Source organism: Elgaria multicarinata, chromosome 10, assembly GCF_023053635.1.
Source record: "Elgaria multicarinata webbii isolate HBS135686 ecotype San Diego chromosome 10, rElgMul1.1.pri, whole genome shotgun sequence".
Taxonomy (NCBI): Eukaryota; Metazoa; Chordata; class Lepidosauria; order Squamata; family Anguidae; genus Elgaria; species Elgaria multicarinata.
In genome coordinates, this window is record NC_086180.1 from 35,003,943 (window position 1) to 35,030,457 (window position 26,515).

The 26,515-nt window shown below is 41.7% G+C and overlaps 1 protein-coding gene across 2 annotated transcripts in view; it reads left to right on the plus strand.

Annotated features, from left to right (window-relative positions):
- Positions 1–26,515, plus strand: part of SYNPO2 (synaptopodin 2) — a 123,992-nt gene that overhangs the window by 68,747 nt on the left and 28,730 nt on the right. Inside the window, exons 2-3 of one of the 2 annotated variants that reach the window (XM_063135221.1) lie at positions 17,721–17,872; positions 22,754–23,568. In XM_063135221.1, the coding sequence (XP_062991291.1) occupies positions 17,721–17,872; positions 22,754–23,568 (967 nt within the window). Of the gene's footprint in view, positions 1–17,720; positions 17,873–22,753; positions 23,573–26,515 lie in introns of those variants that run through there. The other variant, XM_063135220.1, reaches the window with a different exon arrangement.

Genomic DNA, 26,515 nt, shown 5'->3' on the forward strand with positions numbered 1-26,515 from the left:
TGGTGTGCCTTTGACTGTTGTTGAATCAAGCATCTTTTTGTGTCGTGCCAATGTGCGTACCAATATTCATTCATTAGCAAGACACCACACAAAAAGATGATCATGGGCAGGACTGCATCAAAATTTGTTTTTTGAAGCATTTAGTTAATAGACATGTGCACACTGGTAACACTGAGGAATAAAAAGATGCAAATCACGTAGCAGCTGTGATGACTCATGCATGCAGCAGTTTCAGGATTTAATTTGAAAAATGATCCTAGTTAAACTAGAATTCAAGAGGCTAGGCAAAGGGAACAAGAGGGAAAATGGGAGAAATTCCTTCACCCCTAACTATAACATCATGACAACTGCAGGAGTGTCCAGTACACTTTACAAAACCAACACATTTTAAGTGATCTAGACTTATTCATAGTTAGAGTAGACCATGGAAATGAACAGGGTTTTATTATTATTATTATTATTATTATTATTATTATTATTATTAATAATAATAATAATATATTTATTTGTTACCTGCCTCTCCCTCTCCCTCTCCCAACTAACTTAGTCTAAGTATGACTAAGCAGTGGAGCTGGTGCCTCCAATGTCAGTGGGGTGGCAAATCGGCTCCAGGTTTCAATCAGAACTCTAAAGGAGCTATCCAAGGTGTGAATCATCTTTCTTTAATGGCTGACTAGACCATTGGACTTGGCACAATCTGGCACTGCAGGATTCCCCAGGAGGCTACGCCTTCTTCCCTTGACCTCACCTCCTTACCCACCTTTAGATAACACAAGGTACATATGGTTCATACATTTGTATAAGAAGTAACCATTTGGGGTTGGATCCAGATTTATTTACAGTTAGGCCATTGCTAGATGAGGAGTTAGCCTGGTGTGAGGCCCAGTCTCCCTCCAGTGCATCCAGATGACACAGGGAATCCTGGGGTCAGGCCGGGCTAAGTCCTCCCTTGAACTGGGATAAGCCTGAGGCCGGGGCTGTGGAGGGTCTAGCAGGGTCCATGGCTTTTCCCAGCTGCTCGCTTACTTGCGAGTAGCCGGGAGAAGTCACAGACTTCCATAGGAGCACTGTGCCCATCGGGCCGGGGGGGGGGATCACGGGGGGGGGGGGGGAGATGAGGGCTGCGGGAAAGAACGGACCTGGCAGGAGAGATGGGGGAAGAAGAACGGGGACAGGCATGGTGGACGGGGACAGGGGAAGAAGAATGGGGACGGGGGACAGCCATGGCAGACGGGGGCAGCAGAAGAAGAACGGGGATGGGGGACAGGTATGGCGGACAGGGGCAGGGGAAGAAGAACAGGGGTGGGGGACAGCCATGCCGGATGGGGGCGGGGGAAGAACAACAGGGACGGGGGACAGCCATGGTGGACAGGGGACAGGGGAAGAAGAACGGGGACGGGGGACGGGCATGGCGGATGGGGGGAAGAAGAACAGGGATGGGGACAGGCATGGCGGACGGGGACAGGGGAAGAAGAACGGGGACGGGGACAGGCATGGCGGATGGGGGAGGACAGGCAAGCGAGCGGGCAGGGGGGCATCAGACATCGTGGGGGGGAATCAGGGGGAGCGGGAAACCCTTTATTTTTTTAAGAAACACTTACCTTTTTCGTGGGTGCGCTTCTGTGCACATGGCCCTTTAAGAGATTAAAAACTGGAGCACGCGATGGGGCTTTCCCTTGCCCCGTCACGTGTTTACGTCTAGCTAGGGACGACGGCGCGCACTAGCTGCAGCACGGCCTCGCCCCGACTCCCGACCGGATTATCTGGTAGGTCTAGCAAGGCCCTTAGAGAAGACCAACTGAAACCAATGGGACTTAAGATAGTAATGACTAACTTAAGTCCCATTGATTGCAATGGGTCTACTCTAAAGATCACTAAATCTGGATCCAGCCCTTGCTTCTGTCCTGTTCGTTCACCCATATTTATTAAAATTAAATCATTGTCGTCTTAGAGAAGGCATACCTTGGCAGAGGATGGGAACATGCATTTGAAAAAGAGAAACAAACACCTGTAATGTGTAAACTTAAAACTGTGACAATAATATACATTCCAGTTGTTCGGACTTCATGGCGGTATCAGTAACATTTCCCCTTATCTGCATTCAGGTCCCTGAGAACAGAATCGATTCTTTCCTCCTTCTCAGAATAACTGCCACTTTGATGTATTATACAAAAGCACCAGTCTTCCCAGCACAGCCTTATATAGCTGCTTGAATGGGACGTCCCTCTAAAAATAGCATTCTCTGTGACGCTGCGGTGCCAGGCAATATGGAAACTGTTATATTTCAAGCTGACATTTTTGGAAAATGTAGCGAGGATTCCTTTCATTGTCTGGCAACCATGTAAAATGCATGAACTGGTCCATCAAGACCTACGAAAATACGACACAGCAAGTTGAAGCATTTTTCCTAGGCACAATAAAAGATTATACACCCTTGAGCTGATGCTGCTGGAGTTACACCTTATAATCTATATTCCCTAGAAGTCAGTGGGAAAACTGCAACTTATTTTAATGGACATGGATGCAACATTTATACTGAAACCCAAACATATTTAGGATCAGTCTGCATGCCGCTGTTCAGGATATGGTGATGTTGGATTGCATCATCAAACTGTCCCACTGACACGATTCAATGCTGACTCAGAAAAAAAATCTCCCTGTAGTTGGATAAGGTGGCTTTAATAGCTGCTGTTCTGTTACTTCTGCAATGCTGAAGGGAAGCAAAAGGAGTCAAAATGCCTCTGACCATTGGGAGAGTACCAGCTATGAGAAAACTGCATGCTGGTTCTTAGCCTGTGGCTATCCAAGTCCATGCCAGGATGTGGGTGGCACAACTAGGGAAAGTTAAGAGCAAAAGAAGCAGGAAACAGGAACAGCGGGTAAGATACAGGGAGAGACAAGGCAGAGCAAGACAAGACAAGCATACCAGATGAATGTGAAATCAAGAATTTTTAAGATGTATTAATTCTTGTACTAATGTTGTTCCCCACCTCAATCCAAAGGGAGAGGTGGGTAATAAATAAATAAAATAATAAATTATTATTATTATTATTATTATTATTATTATTATTATTATTATTATTTGGAGCTACTGAACAACATCCAAGCAGCCATTCTGGCTTCTTTTTAAAAGGGCTGCTGGAGATCAGAGCCTGCAGGTTGATCTAGTGCACATGTTATGGGGTTGCCCAATAGTGATCTTGGTTAGGACTTGTCTTCAAGTCCTAACCAGGATCAGTATGGTCCTCAAACCCTCACTCAGTTGTAAAAGATGGCCATGCCATGGTGGGATACATTCTGGGCAAATGGGACTTGGCAGAGTGCCATGCTGCATGGTTTAGCAAGGCCACACTATTGGCTATGTGTATTCTTCTACAACACTGGAAAGCAATTAAAACCCCAAATATACACAATTGGGTTCAGGATCTATTGTCTATAGCTGCCCCAAATTACTAAAAAGCAAATAAACCTCAATTAATATTAGGCCATTTACTTGAATTATATGCAGAGTAATACAATTCACTGCAAAACCAGTGCAGGCCTTTTATTTTATTTATTTTTAAAAACTTATATAACTAATCATTTATCCATTTTTTATTTTTTATTTTTGCTTAAAGGATTTAGTTATATGCATGAAAGCTTTACTCTTTCAATATAAGATGATATGAAGAAGGAAGGAGAAACTCTGGGGCAGGGTTTACTGCTCATTTTGTACTGGAAAATAAAAACAAGAACAACAAATAAATAATACCAACAAGCAGAGCCTCTTCAAGAGTACTTCTATTCCTAAGCAAGGGCTGAGCTACTGTAGCTTATATCCTTCCTCATACGGAAGCTTTTTGGCAAACTATTGTGTTACTTTTCAAATGTGGTTAAAAAGAACAGAAAAAAATAATGCTGAATTCTGCACACAGAAGTGGAGGGTGCACATGACAACATGTGCATGACCATTTCATGGCTATGACATGGTGGCTGTGTGAGTCAGCCGTGCATCTCTGCATGAACAGGGGAGCAATGCATAGTATTCTAGAGACCTTCCTAAATTACTGCCTTTGATCTTTTGCCAACTTTAATCAGGTCCTAGAAACTTGAAACTGGAGCCTTAATGGACTGATCTAGCATTTGTTAAGTCTGCATTCCAAAATGAAAGGACACCAGTGACATTGTTCTAAACAAATGAATATGGATATTTGTTATCCATGAAGCTACAATATTTTAGAAAAAGTAGGTGTCAATATCTAACTGGGTTTGAAGCTCAGAGATCTTCTTTTCAAACTCAGTGATTTTTCTACTGTTGTTTTGACAACATGCTAATAACTCTCTTCTTCCAGAGTAGTACCAGAGCGTCATCAAATGAAGGGGGGATTGCATTTCCTTACTGTCACTTCCCTCCTCCTTCACTTCTGTCCCACGACACTTCCTCTTTCTTCACACAGGGGAAGAAAGAGGAAGTAAACAATGACCACATGGCCCATTCAGTGGGTGTTTTTATCACTCCGCTTTTCCTGCACACAGCAGGAAATGGCGGAACAATTCATTTAGAAAAAATATGGATTTACCAGAGTCTATTTTGTGATGGAAAGAAGGCCAGAAGGATCAGGAGACTCATGGGAGGCAGACATCATTGTCAAAAGGACCTGCAAACATCCATAAGTGAGCAGTAATCAGTGTGCAATAAAACACTCATCTGATGACGCTCCTAGAAAGCTTAATACCACCATTGTACAGTAAAATGGTATTTAAGTCAGTGTTCATATTAGGTAGGGTGACCATATGCCCAGATTTGCCCAGATTTGTCCGAGGTTTTGATGGCAAATCCGGGAGTGGGAGGGGAAATCCGGATTTTTTTTTCAAAGAGCAGCTCTAATGGGAATTAACAAAAATGCTTATAACTCTGTCATTTTTAAAGATAAAGACATGAAACTTGGCACAATGGTAGCTCTTAGGAAGGGCTTTAGTCATACCAAATTTGAAACAGATCTGTTCATCCATTGATTTTTTAGGATTTTTTTTAAAATTGAGGTTTTTAAATTATTATTTTTTAAATTGTCATTTTTAAAGATAAAGTGATGAAACTTTGCACCATGAAAGGACTTAGGTAGAGCTGTAGCCACACCAAATTTGAAACAGATCTGTTCATCCATTGGTTTTTTAGGAATTTTTTTAAAAATGAGGTTTTAAAATTATTATTTTTAAACTGTCATTTTTAAAGATAAAGAGCTGAAAGTTAGCACCATGATAGCTTTTAGGTAGAGCTTTAGCCATACCAAATTTGAAACAGATCTGGGACCAGTAGCAAACCCTGTTAACAACAACAGCAGCTTGCAATGAGTGAAGATACAGTCAGAAAAGATATTTGAGGGAAGGGGAGAATGTAACACACAGAGTATAGCAAAAGCTTCAAAGTACAGCAAAACCTACAAAAGTAGGAGTGAGTGAAGTTAATTTCAGATACATTGAATCTCTCACTTGTTCTTTATTTCAGTGATTTTAACATTAAGCTGTTATGTAGAACAGATTTGTCTTAAATGTGTGCTGTAAAATCAGACATGTGACCAAGGCTATGTTTGGGTGGGCACGCCCCCTTGGTACTGGACCCGCCCCCTTGGGGGCGACCATGTTGTCCTCCTTTTTGGTTTCCAAAATATGGTCACCCTAATATTAGGGGGGCAGGGAGAGGTAACAGGTCATTGATGAAGTCCACCAAGTCTCTCAAGTTTAAGCCAAATCATGTCCCCCCACCCCATGACTTTAAAAACAGCAACTGTCACTAACCCCTCCCATGTAATTCGAATGCTGTTTTAACTCCAGCTACGGTACTTTGTAGCTCCTGGTGTTGACTGGGACGCTGCCCAAGCAATGAGACAAGTGGCAAAAAATACTGCCTTGAGTGTATATTTCAATATTACCCAATGACATCACTGAGAGTGACCATTGCGTGCTGGCTGAAAAAGATGCCTATAAAATGGACTCGTTTCTCTTCATGCTGCTTCCAGTACTCCTGTTGGGCGAAGACACACATACACACATACCTTCCTGGTTTATTTATGTCATCAAGTACAAGAAAGCAATAAACTAGACCAATTGGAAGAAACAGATCCAGGCAACAGAAGAAGCAATTAGCTGTAGCTGCCACAAGGATTATTTATGATGAGATTATGATCAAACCAGATTTGTAACAGTCGTTATCCCCTATCAACAACATCTGAACCAATGATTTATAGAGAGAGAGCAGAACCATAGTTAGGTGGAAACGGGCACTACATGTGTGTGAGGCCCATGGAACAACAAACCCTCGAGTAAACACACAGTTGTGCGGCCTTAGCAAGAAGGCATCAATAAACACTTCCTGCTTCTAGTCTGGCAGTTTGGGGAGATTCTGGCTTTGTGTTGCATTGTGTCCTTTTGACAGTATATGTGTGAAAAGTAGGGAGAAAGGCTTGTACTGTTGTGTTAATGAGAAAACAGGACTTTGTGAAGAATTAAGAACAAAGTATGAGGCAGATTATGGAACCAGGAAGAAGAGACTTCAGAACACATTGATCAGCCTTCCCCATACAAGTGCACTCCAGATGTTTCAGATGTAAATTCCCATCTGCCCCAGCCAGCATGGCCAATAGTAAGGGTTGATGGGAGTTGCAGTCCAAAAACAACTGGAAGGTACCAGATTGTGGAAGGATGATACAGAGCAGTGGTCTTCAGCTGATGGGTTGCGACCCAAAAGTGGGTTGCGAGATCAGTCCAGATGGGTCACGGCATTAGGATTATTAAGTAAAATTGTGAAAGTGGGTTTGATGTTGCAGGTTGGGAGTCTGAGGTGGGCCTTGGGTCTGGGACATAGGAACATAGGAAGCTGCCCTATACTGAGCCAGAGTATTGGTCCATCTGGCCCAGTATTGTCAACACTGACTGGCAGCGACTCTCCAGGGTTTCAGGCAGGAATTTTTCCAATTCCAGCCCTACCTGGAGAGGCCAGGGATCGTAGCTTGAAACTTCTGCATACAAAGCAGATGTTCTATCATTGAGCTACAGCCCCTGCCCCTGGACCCATTGAAGACCACTGATATAGAGGAAGGTAAGTTGTAGTACCATAGCAAGCAGAAATTTGTCTCTTTTCCCTGTTCTTCTCCCAGTAAGACGCTCTCCAAGTTGAAAGAGGCATTAGCAGGGCAAGTGATCTAACATTAAATTCTGTAAAATGATATATATTAGGAAGTGGACAAAGTAAGGCTAAATTCTTTGCTAACGGACTTGCACAATATCCTCCCATACGAAACGAAGCTCTAGTGTAATGCCCAGGGCTCACTGTTTGAAAATGTGCTGTGTCGTCAGCTTACCAGATGAACATTTTGGAGACCATGACTTCATTCCTCCTTAAGTTGCTCACCTTGGACTTCTGCCGGCCTGGGGGCATGGGGGAGGGGGGAGAGAGGGAAAGGCAATAGTTAGTAAGGTGATAATGATAGGCTGTTTAAGTACCGCTTTTGAAATTCAAGCAAGTGTTTCCTTCTCCTGAAGTCAATTCATTATTTGGCTGCAGTTATCAAGAGTATCCCTAGATATACAGAGTGGGATGGATGGTCTCGTACAGCGTTTCATTTCTGAGTGGGTAACAGAACAGAGGTGTGGACCCTAAAAGGTGGCATTCCTTCTGTCCAACATTGGAAGCCTCGGTATCTAAACAAGCTCCACTGATGTCATGTTGCAGATTAGGGAGACAGCAGGGGAAGAGGGGAGAGAGATAAGCCTCATATGCAATATATAGAATGATGGGAGACAGGTTTATTCTGGGACAGAGCAAAGGTGAAGAACAGGGACACATACAAACTCTATAGGCTAATGGGGATGGGTGGGCAGAAGATAGATCAGGATCTACTGGGAAATTTCTGGCTGATTTGCAGTAGACTGGCCAACTCCCATTAGTTTAACAATAGCAGCAAGAGCCAGCATGGTGGTGCTTAGTGTGTTGGACTGGGACTCAAGAGATCAGCCATGAAGCTCACTGGGGCCATAGCTAGATGGGGCGAAATCCCAGGGCGATCTCCGGGATCATTCCTGTGCGTCCACATGCAAAGGATTGCACTTTTAGTCATTTGGAAAAGCGTGAACTTGTGATACATATGGAATCTAACAACTAGGTAGGGGTGGACAACATCCAGCCTTCCATGGCCTTGAGTGCAACCCACCCACGTCCCCTACTGCTGCTGCAATTCAGTGGTGCAGCAGCAAAAAGGAAATTGGCAGTGTAATGCTGTAATGAAGCAGCAAATCACTATTGGGACTCAGAAGTGCCAAATTTAGCTTCTTTTCAAGATATTCAATATGACACCAGGAAGATTAAACAAGTTGTTTTCAGCTACTTAGCACATATGTTGGAAGTGCAAAGCAACTAGAGCAGATATTCCAAAATCCATATTAGTGTAATACCTTTATTAGCTCAACCAAAAGATCACCCCCAAAAGTGGAAGCTTTCGAAATCTCTGGATCTCTCCATCAGGCAAGATGTTACAAAAAGCAGGTCTGGATATGTATCATATGTAGTGGGAATGCCAGTATGCCTGTGTATTTTGGCATCAATTGATCAATGAGAAATCACAAATAGTAGATCATATGTTATAGTTAACCCTTCAGTGAATTTATTAAATCTGTCAGAAGCCAGTTTACCTAGGATAGTGAGGCTATTGATGTCAAACTTTTTAATTGCTGCTAAAATAGTTTGGGTTAGACGCTGTAAAAAATCCCATCCTGTTGAAGTGCGTAGATATAGCAGAAATGAATAAATTCTTAACAGATGAGATTCATAGGATGGAGGGAAGTATACAAGTTGTGTCGATAGCAGTAAAATGGGATCCATTTGTTCTTTAGTGGAATAGATCTCAGGATCATACAAGACTGGAAAGATTTTTGTTTATTTTTATTTATTTATTTATTTAAGGATTTTTATGCTGCCATTCAGCCAAAAAAGGCTCTCACGGCGGCTTACAAAAGTATTTCTTGACAGTCCCTGCCCACAGGCTTACAATCTAAAAGACAGGACACAAAAGGAAAGGGGATTGGGAGGGAGGAGGAGGAGGAGGGGGAAAAGGAAAGCAAATTCAGGCACTACAATCTTAGTTGGAAAGTTCAGCAGTTACAGGTGACAGCAGGACGGAGGGGGCTCTCAGCTGGAGCTGGACCCAGGCACGGTGGAGAGGTGCCTGGCTGCTGCTTCCTCCCTCACTGGTGGCCTCTGCAGAGACAGTTGGTAGCAGGAGAGAGGGGCCTCTCAGCTGGAGCTGGACCCAGGCACGGTGGAGAGGTGCCTGGCTGCTGCTTCCTCCCTCACTGGTGGCCTCTGCAGAGACAGTTGACAGCAGGAGGGAGGGGGCTCTCAGCTGGAGCTGGACCCAGGCACGGTGTAGAGGTGCCTGGCTGCTGCTTCCTCCCTCACTGGTGGCCTCTCCAGAGACAGTTGGTAGCAGGAGGGAGGGGGCTCTCAGCTGGAGCTGGACCCAGGCACGGTGGAGAGGTGCCTGGCTGCTGCTTCCTCCCTCACTGGTGGCCTCTCCAGAGACAGTTGACAGCAGGATGGAGGGGGCTCTCAGCTGGAGCTGGACCCAGGCACGGTGGAGAGGTGCCTGGCTGCTGCTTCCTCCCTCACTGGTGGCCTCTGCAGAGACAGTTGGTAGCAGGAGAGAGGGGGCTCTCAGCTGGAGCTGGACCCAGGCACGGTGGAGAGGTGCCTGGCTGCTGCTTCCTCCCTCACTGGTGGCCTCTGCAGAGACAGTTGACAGCAGGAGGGAGGGGGCTCTCAGCTGGAGCTGGACCCAGGCACGGTGTAGAGGTGCCTGGCTGCTGCTTCCTCCCTCACTGGTGGCCTCTCCGGAGACAGTTGGTAGCAGGAGGGAGGGGGCTCTCAGCTGGACCCAGGCACGGTGGAGAGGTGCCTGGCTGCTGCTTCCTCCCTCACTGGTGGCCTCTGCAGTGACAGTTGGTAGCAGGAGGGAGGGGGCTTTCAGCTGGAGCTGGACCCAGGCACGGTGGAGAGGTGCCCGGCTGTTGCTTCCTCCCTCACTGGTGGCCTCTGCAGAGACAGTTGGTAGCAGGAGAGAGGGGGCTCTCAGCTGGAGCTGGACCCAGGCACGGTGGAGAGGTGCCTGGCTGCTGCTTCCTCCCTCACTGGTGGCCTCTGCAGAGACAGTTGGTAGCAGGAGAGAGGGGGCTCTCAGCTGGAGCTGGACCCAGGCACGGTGGAGAGGTGCCTGGCTGCTGCTTCCTCCCTCACTGGTGGCCTCTGCAGAGACAGCCTCCCTCACAATTTTATGTGCTCCTGATATGAATTCCTAACGTATTGATGGACTGTGGAATTAATCGTATAATCTCTAAATGATTAGCAAACACTGGTCATGGATTGATTGTATTGATTTTGTTATAAATATTGGTTCTGGATAATTTGGTTTTGAATAATAAATTTAAAAAAATCAATAAAATCAATATAAATGCAATGGAATCAAGAGCAGAATAAAACAGCACAGTTTGAGCAACAGGGGATACAAAATATCAAACTAAAGTAAAAACTAGTCAAATAAAAGGATCTTGACAACTTGGGTAAAACTTAAGAGGGAGTGGTCAATGGCCACATCTACACCAAGCAGGATATAGCACCATGAAAGTGGTAAGAAAGTGGAATATGGAGGCAGGATCTATACTACTGCTTTATAGCGGTATCTAAGTGCACTGACAACTGTTGGGGCCCATGACACATGCCATATACCGCTTTCATAGTGTTATATCCTGCTTGGTGTAGATGTGTCATGGGCCCTTCAATACCACTATAAAACAGTAGTGTAGATCCTGCCCAAATCTCTCTAGGGAGAGAATTTGCTAACCTGAATACTGCAATGGAAACCAGTGCCCCAACCAACTAAGTATCTGAGGGTGGTGAAACACATACTAAAGTCTCTTGATGCTTAGTGCATTGGGGGGCAGGTTCATATGGAAGGAGACAGTCCATCAGGTATCTTAATCCCAAATTATTTAGGTCTTTACAGGTAAGAACCAGAACTTTATATAAGAATGCCAGAAGAGCCACAGATCCCTAAAGCCTATCTTGTCCAGCATTCTGTTCATGCAGTGGACAACCAGAAGCCCATGAGAAGAAACCCAGAATCAGGACATGAGTGCAACAGCATTAATTGTGCCTGGAAATGAACTGGGAGCCAGTGCAGGTGAAACAGAATCAAAGGAATATACTCCTAAAACATACCCCCAGAAGGCAGTCTGACTGCCACAGAGTAATTTCTGAAGTTCTGATGCTATCAAATTTATGATTTGTCCTCTTATGATTATCAGTTTGAATTTAGTGATTTGTAACATACTGTAAAAGCCAGTGGGGTTAAGTCCCCAAGTTATCAGGTTTTGGGATGCATGGTGGGAGAGGGGACTATATAAATGAATCACTGTACGAAAACATAGGCTTTTAAGCCGGTGAAGGCTTTTAAATTTATGAAGAGTTCAGGCTTGTGTTGATTGTGTTCTGCTCCTGTGTGCAATTCCAACCAGCAGGTGGCACACGACTGGGCTTATCTTAAAAGATGAGCTGTATATTATGGGACGCATCTTTCATCAGGAGAGCAATACACTCTGCACCAGGGGAAAGGAAAGGGAGACTTCTGAATGTTCCATTCAGCAGCTGTTGTCTAGACATATTCAACATAAGGTGTTTCAAGGCTGCAGAAAGTGACCACTGAAGGCCAGAATGGATACTAACGGAGAGCTGATGTTAAATCAAGGGAAAACATTTCTTCAATAATCATGTTTGAACACAAACAGTGCAAAATATTAGACATCAATTAATCTCTAGGATGGCTGATGTAAGTTTATTAAACACGGGAGGATTTTTTAATTTCATGAGTATACTTTCAATCAGGAGTGGACAACTTGTCCTCCAGGTATTTTGACTTACAACTCCCATCAGCCTTAGTCAACATATTCAGTGGTGAGGAATAGTGGAAGTGGTTGGCCAAAACATCTGGGAGGCCACAAACAGTCATTAATGGCCTGGACAACCTTAAAATGTTATATATGCCCATTACATCCTGGACATCTCTTTATTTTATACAAACCAAATATAATATTTTGTTACCCCCACTCCTCCCCACCCCTCAGAATGCACGTCGCTCAGTCTGCTATTAGAACACAGTCTCCCATGTGCTACCAAATATTAGCACCAAAGGCTACTGGAAGAATCCTAGATGTTTCACCCAACAACAAAGGCAGCTTAATTGAACTGCAGCTGTTAGAGGAACACCCCAAAGACTTAAGGCCCTAGCTCTTCCATGAGTGCATGGGTGTTTATGTATTCCTTCAAGGAAAAGATGTGCACACAGCATACCTCTCCATATTTGTAAATGTTTATCATGCAAGGAGCAAAAAGGCCATGGAGGGAGTGTTTCTGTGTTGTTCCATATTTTAAACAATTAAGAGGTCTGGCCCACAGCTGTGGCAAGGATTATTTACGGATGCTTTTCTACAAGGCAATTGTGTCATTTACAATCTCTTAACATGGCAGGTCCAATTGAGGAAAATGCTGACCTTATTTTATGTCTGGCTGCAGAGCAGTATTGAGGGGGAATGGCGAGGAATGAATGTTTGCAATCAAGTTGAAGTTAGAACAAACCTTGATGTGATCCCTGCTATCCCAAGAATCACCACGAGGAAGATGCACCTGCTATGGTTGAAGCAATAAATAAATAAGTAAAGCTCAATGGGAGATATTTATTTGGGAGGAACCTCATTTTAGGAGGTCAATTGACATGTGGCATAGTGGTAAATTTTGAAGTGCAGGCACTCATCATGATTTTCCTCATAGCCACGCCCCCAAGGAAGTCCAAAATTTCAGGCACCTCTGTTGATCCATATCCACAAACCAGTTCTAGCAGTTTTTGTCTCCACCGGCAAGAGGCCTTTTGTAAAGCTAATAGGTCTTAATTGCCCTTTCAAATCCAAGCCATCCCCAAATACTTCACATTAGAAGGGAGAATAATATATTGTTGCTTGGAAAATTCACTTCCCTCCAACTACTGTGAGGACTGCTGCTAAACTCAGAGGGAACAGGGGGCTGGTAGAATACGTCATTATCCCTGCTAATAAAAAGTGGCAGTGCTGCATACCTGTGATCCCTTGATCCACTATACCACTGCAATTAACACACTGAACATTGGCCCATCTTTGTATTGCCATATGGTTTTTTTGGTTATCCTGCCAGTTGTCTAACATCAATAGCATATTTGTCCAGGTGTTGTAAAATCACCACATAACAGTTTTGTAGTTATGGATGAGATCTACCTTTTCAATTGCTGATACTACAAGGAAGTACATGAATAAGGCTTTCACTGAAATGGATCCTAGAACAGCATTCCTCTGGACAGAGCAACAATTCATTTGTGAATGATCAGTGAATCTGTTCCAGACATTCATTAATGGATTTAACTTGAGTTTTCTGTTTCCATACATTTGATTTCATAATTAGCTTCCTGAAACAATATGCTTACATGAGTGGAGTTGAACTTACCTTGTTTGTCCTGTTATTAATTCAGTTATTTATGTATTTAGCTTTATAATCACATTGCATTGCTCCCCACCCCATACACAATTTCATCCATGGACTTTTCATCCATGAATCTGTGCAATGCCAAAAATTCTCTGAACATATGGGACTGCCTATATTGCTGGGCACTTCCCAGTCCATTTCCCATTTTCTTTGCAGAGGTGTCCTTATCTGCTAGAATGTTGACCAATATAATCTAGTTCTTAGGTATCCACTCGGTTAATGCCACTGCTCATTTCAAAATATTATATTATTTTATGGACTGTGTGAACTACAAAAGAATGTCAAGATCTTATGTTAGTTCTGGAACCCATAAAACACCAGCAATCCAAGGATTAGCTGCCAGTTCCAACAATGTAAGCTTCTATTTATGGCCTGTGGTGCTTTACGTGACTTGAATCATAGATATCCCAGACCTCTAACCATGCAACCTGAGATAATTCAAGGAATGCAAACTTGTTTTAATTCATGGATGGGTTGTATTTGGGGGGGGGGGGGCGGAGAACCCATGAGGGATACGCTTCACACCTGAAAATAAGTATGAGAACTTCTTTTCTCCATCTTTTTAATTTGTCCTTTCATAGAAATGGTTTGCTTGAAAGAGCTTCAGATTAGGGAATCCACAAAGAATATCTGACCTAACTGGTTTATAACTACAGTTATCATAGTTTCCTTCAGATTTGTGCATAATAGTAGAAATGTTGCATAGTCCAAGTGAACGGAGCTCCAAATTTGTAAGAAACTCTATCGAGACTGCTCCGCTCTTGGAATCTACCAGTCGTTGCATCCTATATTCTATCCCAATTTCATTTCATTAAAAAAAGAAGACAAATACTCTCTCTAGTGGGATAGCCTGGCCTATTATTGATTAAATTTAAAAAGAAAATGTTTCGAGGGAGTTTTCTCTCTTGGATCAGACTAAAGACCCTGGCCTCTTTATGTCTGTGGTAGCAGCTGGATTCTCTGTGAGTCAAGAGTTGGGGTTTTAAAGTTATTTTTAATGCAGCTAAGTATGACTCAGGCAGCATGTGGACTGGTGAGCCTTAGAGGGGCAGGAGGCGTCACATTTAGAAGAAGGCATTTCTTGTCACATCAATACTCTTTTGTTGAATTTTGTATTAATGGCACAGGTAACTAAAGCCTGGACTGTATTCACAATGTAATTAGTGATGTAGTGGAGTCTACGCTCACAGGGATGCTGCACTGGCACTTTTTTATTAGCAGGGATGCTGATGTCATCTGCTCTCACCTCCCTCCCTCAGAATTCCCTGTTCCTCTAATCCTCACAGTAGCAGGGGTGGGTTGAGGAATTCTCTCAGCAACAGTATAGAGTTGTAAGCTATTCTTGTTGTAATGCATTGGAAAGATTTTTAGGGTGGCTTGGTCTTGAATGGGCAATTGAGACCCAATTATTTTATAAAAGACCTCTTTCTGGAAGAGACAAAACCAGTTAGAACTAATTTGTTGGTATGGATGAACACAGCTGCATGAATTTTTGGACTCTCCTTGAAGGCCTGGTTATTGAGACTGTTATGATGACTACTTGTCTTCCAAATCTACCACTATACCACTGAGCATAATGAAACATCAGAATTCTGAACAGTACCACTGCAGACTACAAATGAGGACTACCATTTCAGACAGAGAAAGCAAACACCTCCCTACAAGTTAAGAAGAACACTTGCACATCAAGGACAGACAACACAAAGTCTTTCTCCCTGATGTGCTAAATTATTATATGCAGAGACTTTCCTACATAGGGGAGAACTTTAAAAATGTGGCAACCTCCTTCCTTTCTGCCTGCAGTCTGAACCAGTTCTGTCCGTCCTACCACCTCATTCTGTTGCATGAGTAGACACGGGCTAACAAAGTGAATGGAATTGGCCAGTGTATATTAGCTAGTCCAAGCGTTCATTCACGTGAGCATTTCAGTCCATGGCAGTCAGCTTCTCCTCCTCCTCCTCCTCCTCCTCCTCCTCCTTCTCCCACCTTCCTTCCTTCCTTCCTTCCTTCCTTCCTTCCTTCCTTCCTTTCCTCCTCCTCCTCCATCATCATTTTATGCACACTATTATAGGCAGGCCACTGCAGATCATGTGACAAATGCCTGCTGAGACCAGTTTGGCTTTTTGCTCAGGAGCAGCACAATCACAACCTTTTGAGCAGCTGCAATACTGTGTGAAAAACAGATCCTGTCTCAGCACAGTGTATAGTGGGTCGTAGCATGCGGCTGTCACAAACCATGGCTGGGCAAGTGAAAGGCAGCATGATACAGCCAAAGAAATGGCTGTAGCTTAGCTACAAGTTCAAATTGCTGTGCATACGAGCTATAGTATTCATACTCCTGTATTCTGTCCAGTCTACTTCACAATCCCCCTCCCGTACCTATTTCATTCACCTGCTGTATTCTTCTCATTTCACAGCTAGATGGTCGATATGAAGAAAGAGAAACGGTTTATATGAATTTTAATCAGCTAAAGGCAAAGTTGAAGTATCTATTTTTTTTATGTAATATGGCTAGCTTTTATTTCAGGTACAAATCAGGGATATATGCAGCAGTATCCATCAAAGCCTTTCCTCAAGTTATGGGAAAGGGACTAAATAAAAGGGGAAAATATATTATACACCCCAAGCTCTGTTAACAACTAGAGTTAAACCTCTGTTCTTCAAGTGCATTAAGATTCCCATAATTTCAGTGGGAAGCTTGTTGCAGAAGCACTGTTCAGATACGCAATCTTCTCTTAAGGAATCCTATTTTCAAATATACAATCTTCTCTTAAGGAATCCCATTAAGTGGAATCCCATTTTTCCTGTTTGCCACTGGAGACAGCTGTACACAGTCCTGATTGACTAATTTCTTGTGACCCCCCCCCCTACATAGCAGATTTTCAACTTAAAACAAAACACAATTTCTTTAAACAAAAGTCAGGTGATGATCAAACATTCAATAGAATGAATGAAGTTATGTGCCGAAATGAACGTGGACAACCCACATGCAGCTTGGGAGAGGGAAAAGAAAATCGTTTGTGTTTTTGATTAGTACATTTCTCACTGACATTTTGAACGCTTGAAGAAGTAAGGCACAAACCACTATTGAAATACCCTCTGAGCCTCCTGTTGCTGTTTTTGTTATGTCTCCATATGATTCTGTTATTTATTACTAGGGACGGATGAATCTGTCCGCTTCTGTTTGTCTCAGGCTATCTTATTTTCCCAATCTTAAATTCAGTTCATCTCAAATTTTGAGAATTTCTCCCGTCTTAAATTCAGTTCATCCCAAACACGGAGAATTTATTTTTAAAAGTTTGCATGAAAGTTCATTAAGCATTGTTGTGCACATTTTTCCTAATGCAGATATTTTTGTATGCATTTTTACTTAATATTCCCATTTTTGAAAACAATTTTCCTAATACAATGCATTTTGAAAATATTATTTCTCCTAATATAGACATTGTTGCACACCTTTTTAAATTGGAAAACGCTATTGCAAAATTTGGGGGAGTGTAGATTTCAAAGGATAACTGAGTTTTGCTTCACATAGTCATTCAAAAGTGAGAAATTGTAATTTTTAGAATCTTTGTAAGAAACAGAGAGAAATAATGTATTTGTCTGTGGATTCAATGTATGAGATACAGTTATGATAGAAGAAAGAAATGAATTTGATTATTGTGTTAAATGTAATTAAGGAACGAGAGAAGATAGTTCGCATTTTTGATATGAAGAAAGCTGAAAGTACACCTTAACCTTAGATGTTTTTTATTGTATTTTCGTGTGTATTTTATGTTTGTATTTCTGTTTGTATTTTATGTAATGATCTTGTGGCGTGTATGTCTGTGATGTTTGAAACAATAAAAATCATTAAATAAAAAAGTGAGAAATTGGGGGATTTCGCATTAAAATACAAACTTCAGTAGAGATGAAATGAAACAGGGAATCTACTTGCATGCTAGGTGGGGGGGAATGACTCAAATGGAGATTTTAGCAATTCTGCATTTATTTCTTTATTTATTTATTACATTTTTATTTTATACCAATAGCCGAAGCTCTCTGGGCGGTTCACAAAAATCATTTGCATCCCCCTCGCCTTCAAATGAAGTATATGAACAGATTTGTTTTTACTTTTACTCTGTTTTAGATTCGTAATAAGAGCAAAGCATCCAAGGCTGGGCTGTGTGAAGGGGATGAGGTGATATCTATCAATGGCAATCCCTGCGCTGACTTGACCTATGCTGAAGTTATCACCCTGATGGAAGGCCTGGCTGATACTCTACAGATGCTTATCAAGAGGTAAAGAAAATGCAAAGCTGTCATATATTCTCAGATCCATGCTATAGTCTTCTTCTATGTTACGGATTTTTAGGAGAAAGTTTGGCATTTGGTATTTATTCATTCGTTTACTATTTTTAAGATGTAGTCTCTAACAATTCTATTTTAATTTTTTTTAAATCTTTTTACTGTTTTAGTCCTATGTTCACTGTTCTGGATCTATTTTAGATATGGAGCAGTATATAAATATTGTAAATAAATGAATAACTACATAAATAAATAAAGTGTCCCACAATAATAATTATACTGCTTTTAAATTATATATTGTTTTAACTTGGATCATGGTTTAATTGGTTTTAACTGTGCATATTTATTGTTTTTACTGTATGTTTTTATCTGTATGCCGCTCTGAGATCTTAATGATATAGAGCGGGATATAAATGTTTTAAATAAAGAAAGAAAGAGATAAGAAATAACAAGAAAATAAATAGAATAATATAATTAAACCAAATTCAGTATTTATTTATTTAATTTATTTATTACATTTTTATACCGCCCACTAGCCGAAGCTCTCTGGGCTGTTCACAAAAATTAAAATCATGAAGAGCATAAAAACAACCAATAATATAAAAACACAAATACAAAATACAACAACAACAACAACAACAATTAAACCAGTTCAATAAAACCAGAGAGCAGCACAAAATTCAATTATGAAACTTAGGTTGGTTAGAAAAATAATAACAATATGCTTACACAAATTGGAATGCCTAATTTTTTAAGTGGCTCATTAATCTTCAAACTGCTTACAAGAAAGCAACCTGGAGTAAATGGGTTTTCAAAACCCATTTTAAAACTGGCAACGTTGAAGCTGTACATATCTCAGTAGGGAGAGAATTCCGCAGTTTATGGGCTACCACTGAAAAGACCATGTCTCTTCTGCCCGCCAACCTAACAGGTCTGAGAGCCTCTGAGACCTTAATGCCCAGACAGTTTCATAAGGGTACAGGTGGTCTTTCAAATAAACTGATGACAAACATTTTAAAACTTTATAGGCCAAAACCAAAAACATGGAATTGCTGTTACATGTTTTGTTTGCTCGGTCTCTATCATCATCCAGGCAGCTGCATTCTATACTAGGATGACCATATGCCCAGATTTGCCCGGATTTGTCCGAGTTTTTGATGGCAAATCTGGGAGTGGGAGGGGAAATCTGGTTTTTTTTTCAAAGAGTAGCTCTAATGGGAATTAACAAAAATGCTTATAACTCTGTCATGAAACTTGGCACAATGGTAGCTCTTAGGAAGGGCTTTAGTCATACCAAATTTGAAACAGATCTGTTCATCCATTGATTTTTTAGGAATTTTTTTAAAATTTAGGTTTTAAAATTATTATTTTTTAAATTGTCATTTTTAAAGATAAAGAGCTGAAAGTTAGCACCATGATAGCTTTTAGGTAGAGCTTTAGCCACACCAAATTTGAAACAGATCCATTCATCCATTGATTTTTTAGGAATTTTTTTAAAAATGAGGTTTTAAAATTATTATTTTTAAACTGTCATTTCTAAAGATAAAGAGCTGAAAGTTAGCACCATGGTAGCTTTTAGGTAGAGCTTTAGCCATACCAAATTTGAAACAGATCTGGGACCAGTAGCAAACCCTGTTAACAACAACAGCAGCTTGCAATGAGTGAAGATACAGTCAGAAAAGATATTTGAGGGAAGGGGAGAATGTAACACACAGAGTATAGCAAAAGCTTCAAAGTACAGCAAAACCTACAAAAGTAAGAGTGAGTGAAGTTAATTTCAGATACATTGAATCTCTCACTTGTTCTTTATTTCAGTGATTTTAACATTAAGATGTTATGTAGAACAGATTTGTCTTAAATGTGTGCTGTAAAATCAGACATGTGACCAAGGCTATGTTTGGGTGGCACGCCCCCTTGGTACTGGACACGCCCCCTTGGGGGCGACGATGTTGTCCTCCTTTTTGGTTTCCAAAATATGGTCACCCTATTACCAACTGAACTTTCCAGTCCACCTTCAGACGCAGCTCCACATAGAATGCATTGCAATAGTCTGTACAAAGTATGTTTCTGTACCATTAGCTCACTTATCTCAATAACTGGTTCTTTAGTGTGTGTGTGTGTGTGTGTGTACGTGTGTGATGAAACTACAAACTTTATTACATGAAGGATTAAATTATATTTAGATAGTTGAATCTGCAATCCTAAATTTTCTTACTAGGGGGACTCCTGAGTAAACATGTATAGGATTGTGCTGTAGGTCAAAAATAAAATTCTTTGAAGTTAAAGGGGTGTTAAACTTTTGGAGTGGTCAGGATGGTGCTCACTGCACTTTTAAACAACACCATGCTGGAGTTGTACAGCTGGGGAGAAAACAGTTTCTAAAGCCTTAACAAAACAAAAAGTTCGTACACTGCTGTATTATTTCTCATCATTCATGACATAGGCCAGGGGTAGTCCTCCAGTTGTTGAACAGCTCTCTTTAGATAGCCAGTGTGGTGTAGTGGTTAGAGTCTTGGACTGGGACTCAGAAGATGCAGGTTCTATTCCCCACTCAGCCATGAAGCTCACTGGATGACTTTGGGCTAGTCACTGACTCTAAGACTGACCTACCTCAAAGGGTTGTTGTGAGGATAAAATGAGAAGAAGAGGGTGATGAATGTCACCTTGGGCTTCAAGGAGGAAAGGTGGGATATCACCCTGACCATTGGCCATGGTAGCTAGGGATAATGGGAGTCAGAGTTAAGCAAAATGTAGAAATCCATACACTATTTACCCCTGCTATAAGCAATATATTTGTGCAATCAGAGTAAAGGTTAATATTTTCCCAGATATAAATAATAATATTTGAGTTCTGGGATTGCAATGCATTTTGATTTTTGTGGTCAGTGTCCCCACAAAAAGAGTGCTACTTTGAGGGGAAATGTCTGATGTTGCTCAAGAAATGACAAATAACTCGGCATTTACTGTTTTGTGGGAGGGGAGATTGTATAGAAAGGCTCCAAATATATCTATAGGCAGAAAGCCTTTTAAGGGACAATTTCTCTCTATGTTTGTCTTTCTGCATCTCTCCCTCTTCCTCTCTCTCTCCACCCACCCCTTCTCTCTCACTGCCCACATACACACACAAACCCAAACATCATATTACCAATAAAGGCTAACATTTATCTGGCGTACCCCCAGACTTCCATCCTACAAGGAAATGTTTATGGACTCATAGTTTATATCAACTGAGTACCAGAATTGATTCCCCAAGTAATGCAACATGATAGAAACCAGCTCCAGCTCCAACACTTCATATGTTAAGATGTTTGAGAACTTTTAGGAGCGCCAAACATTCTTTGATAATTATTATACTGCAGAGAGAAAGTTCCCAAAAATATGGGGGCAGGTTTCAGCCCAGCACTATGCAGGACTTCAGCAGTTATCTTACTGTAAGGAGGTGGCAGTGGGTGTGGGTGTGTGGGTGTGCTCTTTTTTTTACCATTCTGCCCATCACCACCCATTCTGTCCTCTCCAGCTGCTTGATCTTCCCTAGGGAACAAGGGGATCCACCCTTGGGGCTTTCCAACGTTGCTGCCTGCTGAGTGCCTGACAGCTGAGAGAGTTCTTCTACTTCTTAATATACAGAAATAGCCAAGGGTGCATTCTCTCAGCCTACCAGAGGGGGCAATAAAGAGCACAAAGGACAGGAATGGACCCTCTCGTGCGAGCACTTGGGTCATTGCTGACTCCTAGAGAAACGCCTGCTTTCGCTGACGTTTTCTTGGCAGACTTTGTAGCGGGATGGTTTGCCATTGCCTTCCCCAGTCGCAGTTACCTTTCCCCCAGCTAGCTGGGTACTCATCTTACCGACCTCGGAAGGATGGAAGGCTGAGTCGACCTGAGCCGGCTGCCTGAGAACCAGCTTCCGCTGAGATCGAACTCAGGCCATGGGGAGAGTTTCGGCTGCAGTAACTGCCGCTTACCACTCTCCGCCACACGAGGCTCAAAGAGCACAAAACACTGTGGTAAAAAATAATAATACCCGAAGGCTGAATAAATAGGTTGCTATTATAAAGACAATGGTAACAACAAACCAAAATGCCTCTCTCAGGTTTCAGGCTGAGAGCGCAAGTGCGAATTAGCATGAATCCCCACCTCCAAGGCTGATCCACTGTAGAAAAAACAAGTCACATTTATAGAATTATAAACCCATTTGAATCTGTTGCAGATTTTTCTGACATCCCTTTACAGTTTACACAATAGAGCCAGGTAAATTTAAACATAAAATACAAACAGTAAACAATGATAAAAAAATAGCACATGATAAAACCAGCAGCAAAGTTGGGTGACCATATGAAAAGGAGGACAGGGCTCCTGTATCTTTAACGGTTGAACAGGAAATTTCAGCAGGTGTCACTTGTATGCATGCAGCACCTGGTGAAATTCCCTCTTCATTACAACAGTTAAAGCTGCAGGAGCCCTGCCCTTTTGACCAGATACAAACGGTGCCACATGTGGCACCATTTATTCAGTGGTCTCGTGAGTCAGATCACCACATCAAAACTTTGCAAGTAGTACTATTTATTTACACGTTGTCAGGATTCTGAATCTGATTTATTAGTTGATTTATTACATTTGTATTTAATCTTTTTTCCAAGGAACTTGAGGCAACATACTTGCACATGCCATTTTATCTTCACAAGAACCCTGCAGGTTAGACAAATAGTCACCCTGTGAGATTCATAGGTAAAACCTCCAGCTTGTTCAACACTCTTTACACTGCACTGGTGATGTGTGTGTACGTGGTATGTGCATGTGCATGTGTGAATAGCAAACTATACTTACAGATATATGTTTATTTAGAATTTGATTTTTGTGTTTCTGTGCCTGCAGGTCTTCCAGTGGGGTGAACGAGACCTTGAGTCCCGAAACAGAAAATGGAAACTGTGGAGATATTAAAAATGAAGAATATAAAGAAAGCACCACCCTGCAAATCAGAACAGCAGTGGCGAGGCCCCACCGAGAGTTACAGATCACAGGGGGGCTCACCGAGGAAGCACTCCAAAAAGATGTGGAGCGAAGTGATGTGGATTTTTCTGGGACAAAGCAAGAAGGAGAGCTGAGCCACTGTCACAAAATCCCTCCCAAAGTGATAGAAGCCCCTAAAGCACACTTCATTGATGTGCCTGCTTTCAGTGGGGGGACTGGAGAAACAGCAGGCCCTACAGTTGAGCTGCAGTTGTCCCTCTCATATGACCAGCACAAAGGCATCTGTACTCCGGGTCTGAGCGTCCTGGGGGCTGAACAGGGTAAGCCTTCCGAAACAGGACCCGGCCTGCTGCAAGATGGAACTAGCTGGGTGACTGCAGCTCCTGGTGCTGAGAAAGACCCTGCTATCCAATGGTCGAGCAGGACATTTAAGATTGCTAGCAGCAAGGAGGTCAAAGCCACCCATGGAGTTGAGACAAAGGAGCCCTCCCTCACCAAGGTGGAAGTGATCCTAGACTGCTCCGACCGGGTGAAGGAAGCATCCAGGTCTCTGACTGAAAAGGGGTGTGTGGATTCTCAAGGGGAAGGAGGGCAGTCAGAAGCACCTCCTTCCGTAGTCTCCTTTGGAATCTCATCAGAAGGCACAGAGCAGGGAGAAGACGACCAGCACTCCGAAAGGGAACATAGCAGACCTCACAAACACCGGGCAAGGCACGCCAGTAAGTATGTCACAGCTAAATGGGGTGGTGGCAGGGGGAGAATTGCGGTGAGGCTAAATATTGAAACATACATTTGAGAGCTCAATTGCATCTGTGTGTTTAGGATTAATATATCTTTTAAAGAGTTACTTCCTAGAATGTTCTTACTTGCCCCCATTCTCTTCTTTTTAAAAAAGAAAAGAAAAGAAAAGAAAAAGCCACCCAGTTTCTATTGTTTTGACATGGTTTTTAGAAACTCTATAATAAAAAACTGATCAGGCTTTGTAACTAGGAAGCATGATTATAACATAATCTAACCCTGCTTTTGTGCGAGGCTCCAGCGGCGAACTTTCTGCTTCCAGCTAAAAATACTTGCTTGTACAGAGACAACCTGCCGAGCGTCTCTTAACAAAGACTTAAAAGGCAATTTGACAAAGACTGCAGCAGAGGAGAGAAATATTGTCAGGTGTCTCATCGTTTGCTTTAGGTTCTGCAATTTGCAAAGAAAAACTTCAATTTGTCTGGAATAAGGAGGCATCTTAAAAATATATATACAAATGATGCTACTTTTATTAAAAGCCGGAAGGATTTTTTTAAAAAGAAAGGAAAGAAAACCCTAGTAGTGAACCTTGATGATGCTTGCAGAAAGCCCCTTTGACAGACACCAGCATGTGTATTTTTGGCTAGTTATATGATCCTTTCAGTTTTGCAAGGCTTCCCTAGGCTGTAAAATGAACTTACTATTCCTTCTGCCTTCCAAACGTAGAGGTCAATGCAAAAATCATTCTATGCAAGGTCTTTAATTGGAAGTGAACTGGATGACAAATAGTAATACAGCTAGGAAGATTAACTCAGATAGTTCTTTTCTCAAAACATCTGTTTATCGATTCAGTTCTATTGCTGGCACATGAGCAGTCATTCCTGACTATTTCAAGAATTCTGTCAAGGGATTTCATTGCAAAATGGCAAAGGCACCGTGATATGCTGTAGCACTGAGCTCTCTTACACAAACTGCGGGGATAAGCATGCTAACCCTTTGCTAATACCTCAGTAAGCATATTTTTAGAATTACAGCCATTTGTATTGGTGTATGGATTAAGCCGTTAGTTATGTTTAAAGTGTCCGCATGTAAACCTCATATTTATGCCATATTAAATTATATATGAATAAAGGAACAGTGCATGCGCTTTGCATTTTGGCAGTGAAGCCAACAGCCACTGTAGGGTTGTGTCTGTTCGATTACAACCTCTGTTTAATTGGGAAAGGATAGAACTAAAAAAAATCTCATTAACGTTTTCCGTCTAATATAGGAACGTCTTGAATAAAGTACGATTTGAATTCATACAAATCAGGTGATGGCTTCCACACTTAAAAAAGAAATCCATTCATTTCTTTGAAAACATAGGGTGTTCTTTGAAAACAGCCACTTCAAGTTTAGTTATGCCCAAAGGGGCTAATGTGTGCCCAACGAGGCTTTTGTCTTTTTTAAAAAATAATATTTTAATAGCTGGACACAATGGTCCATGCTTTATCATAAAGTGTTTCATAAATTCCCTACTTTTCCAAAAATATTTTGCCAATTTGCTTTTTGAAAAATCTAATCCCACGTTGGGTATGTGCAACTTGTTCAGTGGCCCTCTAGATCCTGGCAAGTATCAGGCACAAAGTTATGTTGCAATGGGCAGTTGTGATGCTGGAGAAGTAAAATGGACTAGTAAATTCAGGACCAGCCCTACCATGAGGAAGAGGGAGGCAACCGACTCCAGCAGTTGATTTGGAACATCACAACAGGGCAGAAAACTGTTGGTTATCTAATTTACTATTGCTGCAATTTTAATGCCAGGGAGGAAGCCTCAGACTCCAAAATAATTTGTCTGGCTTTGAGTACTATGTACCTTACCTTTGAGGCTAACAAAGGTGCCTCATTTGATGCTCTGCCTCAGGGAGCAAAATGTCTTGGACTGGTCCTACACTGAAATATAACCCAGCCTGTAAAACCCTAAAAAAATACTGGCTGTGTATTATAAGAGCAATATATTCTATACTTTAACACTCAGATTAAGGCCTGCTTATCATGTAAAATGTACATGCTTACGTTTAAGATCACATGTGTTCTCTAATATGAGAATTGTCCTACAAGTGCCTTCTTTCATCATCATTCTTCTTATTATTATTTAGCCCAGTAAGTATTTCTGGAATTCAGTAGGTAGACCAATCTTACACATGTTATTCAGAAATAAGTCCCATTGTAATCAATGAGACTTACTGTTGGATAAGTATGCATAGGCTTGTGTACCCTTGGTTTTCAATTTCCTGATATTGGTAAAAGCATTTTTCAATTTCAGACTGAGTTTCCACTTGCACCTGGCTGTAGTCCTACATGTATAAAACCATAAAATGACAGGCAATGCGGGTAGAAGGAAAAGTAATTTATCTCATGAGGATTCAAGGTGAAATACAAGTTTCTATCCTCTGAAGCTCTTTTTTCAATATATAATAGAATTATTATCAGCCTGAGTACATGTAAACCGTCTTCATTTACAATATAAGTGCACAGAATTGGTCAGTATTTAGGTCTAAGTAATTGCCTAACAACACAACCCTATGCATGTCTACTCAGAAGTAAGTCCCATTGAGTTTGGGGGAACTTACTGCAAGGTAATTGGATTGTAGCAAGATATATGAATAGGAAGATATTTGCTCAGTCGCCTAAAAACAACAACACCTATTTTGAATAGCTTTATGAAATACCATGGTGGAAATAAGCAATTATTTTCCATACCTTCTTAGAAATTGGTCATTCTAACAGCAGAAGTCATTTCTGAAGTTTCTGACTGTAAACTTGACTGGCAGGGGCAGCTCACTTGAGTGAGAACAATAAGCTGAACTGAATTTAGGAACTGAAAGAGCAGTTACTAGCATTAGCTGTATAAGTCCCCTATTCTTATGTGGATGTGACTCTTGGGTG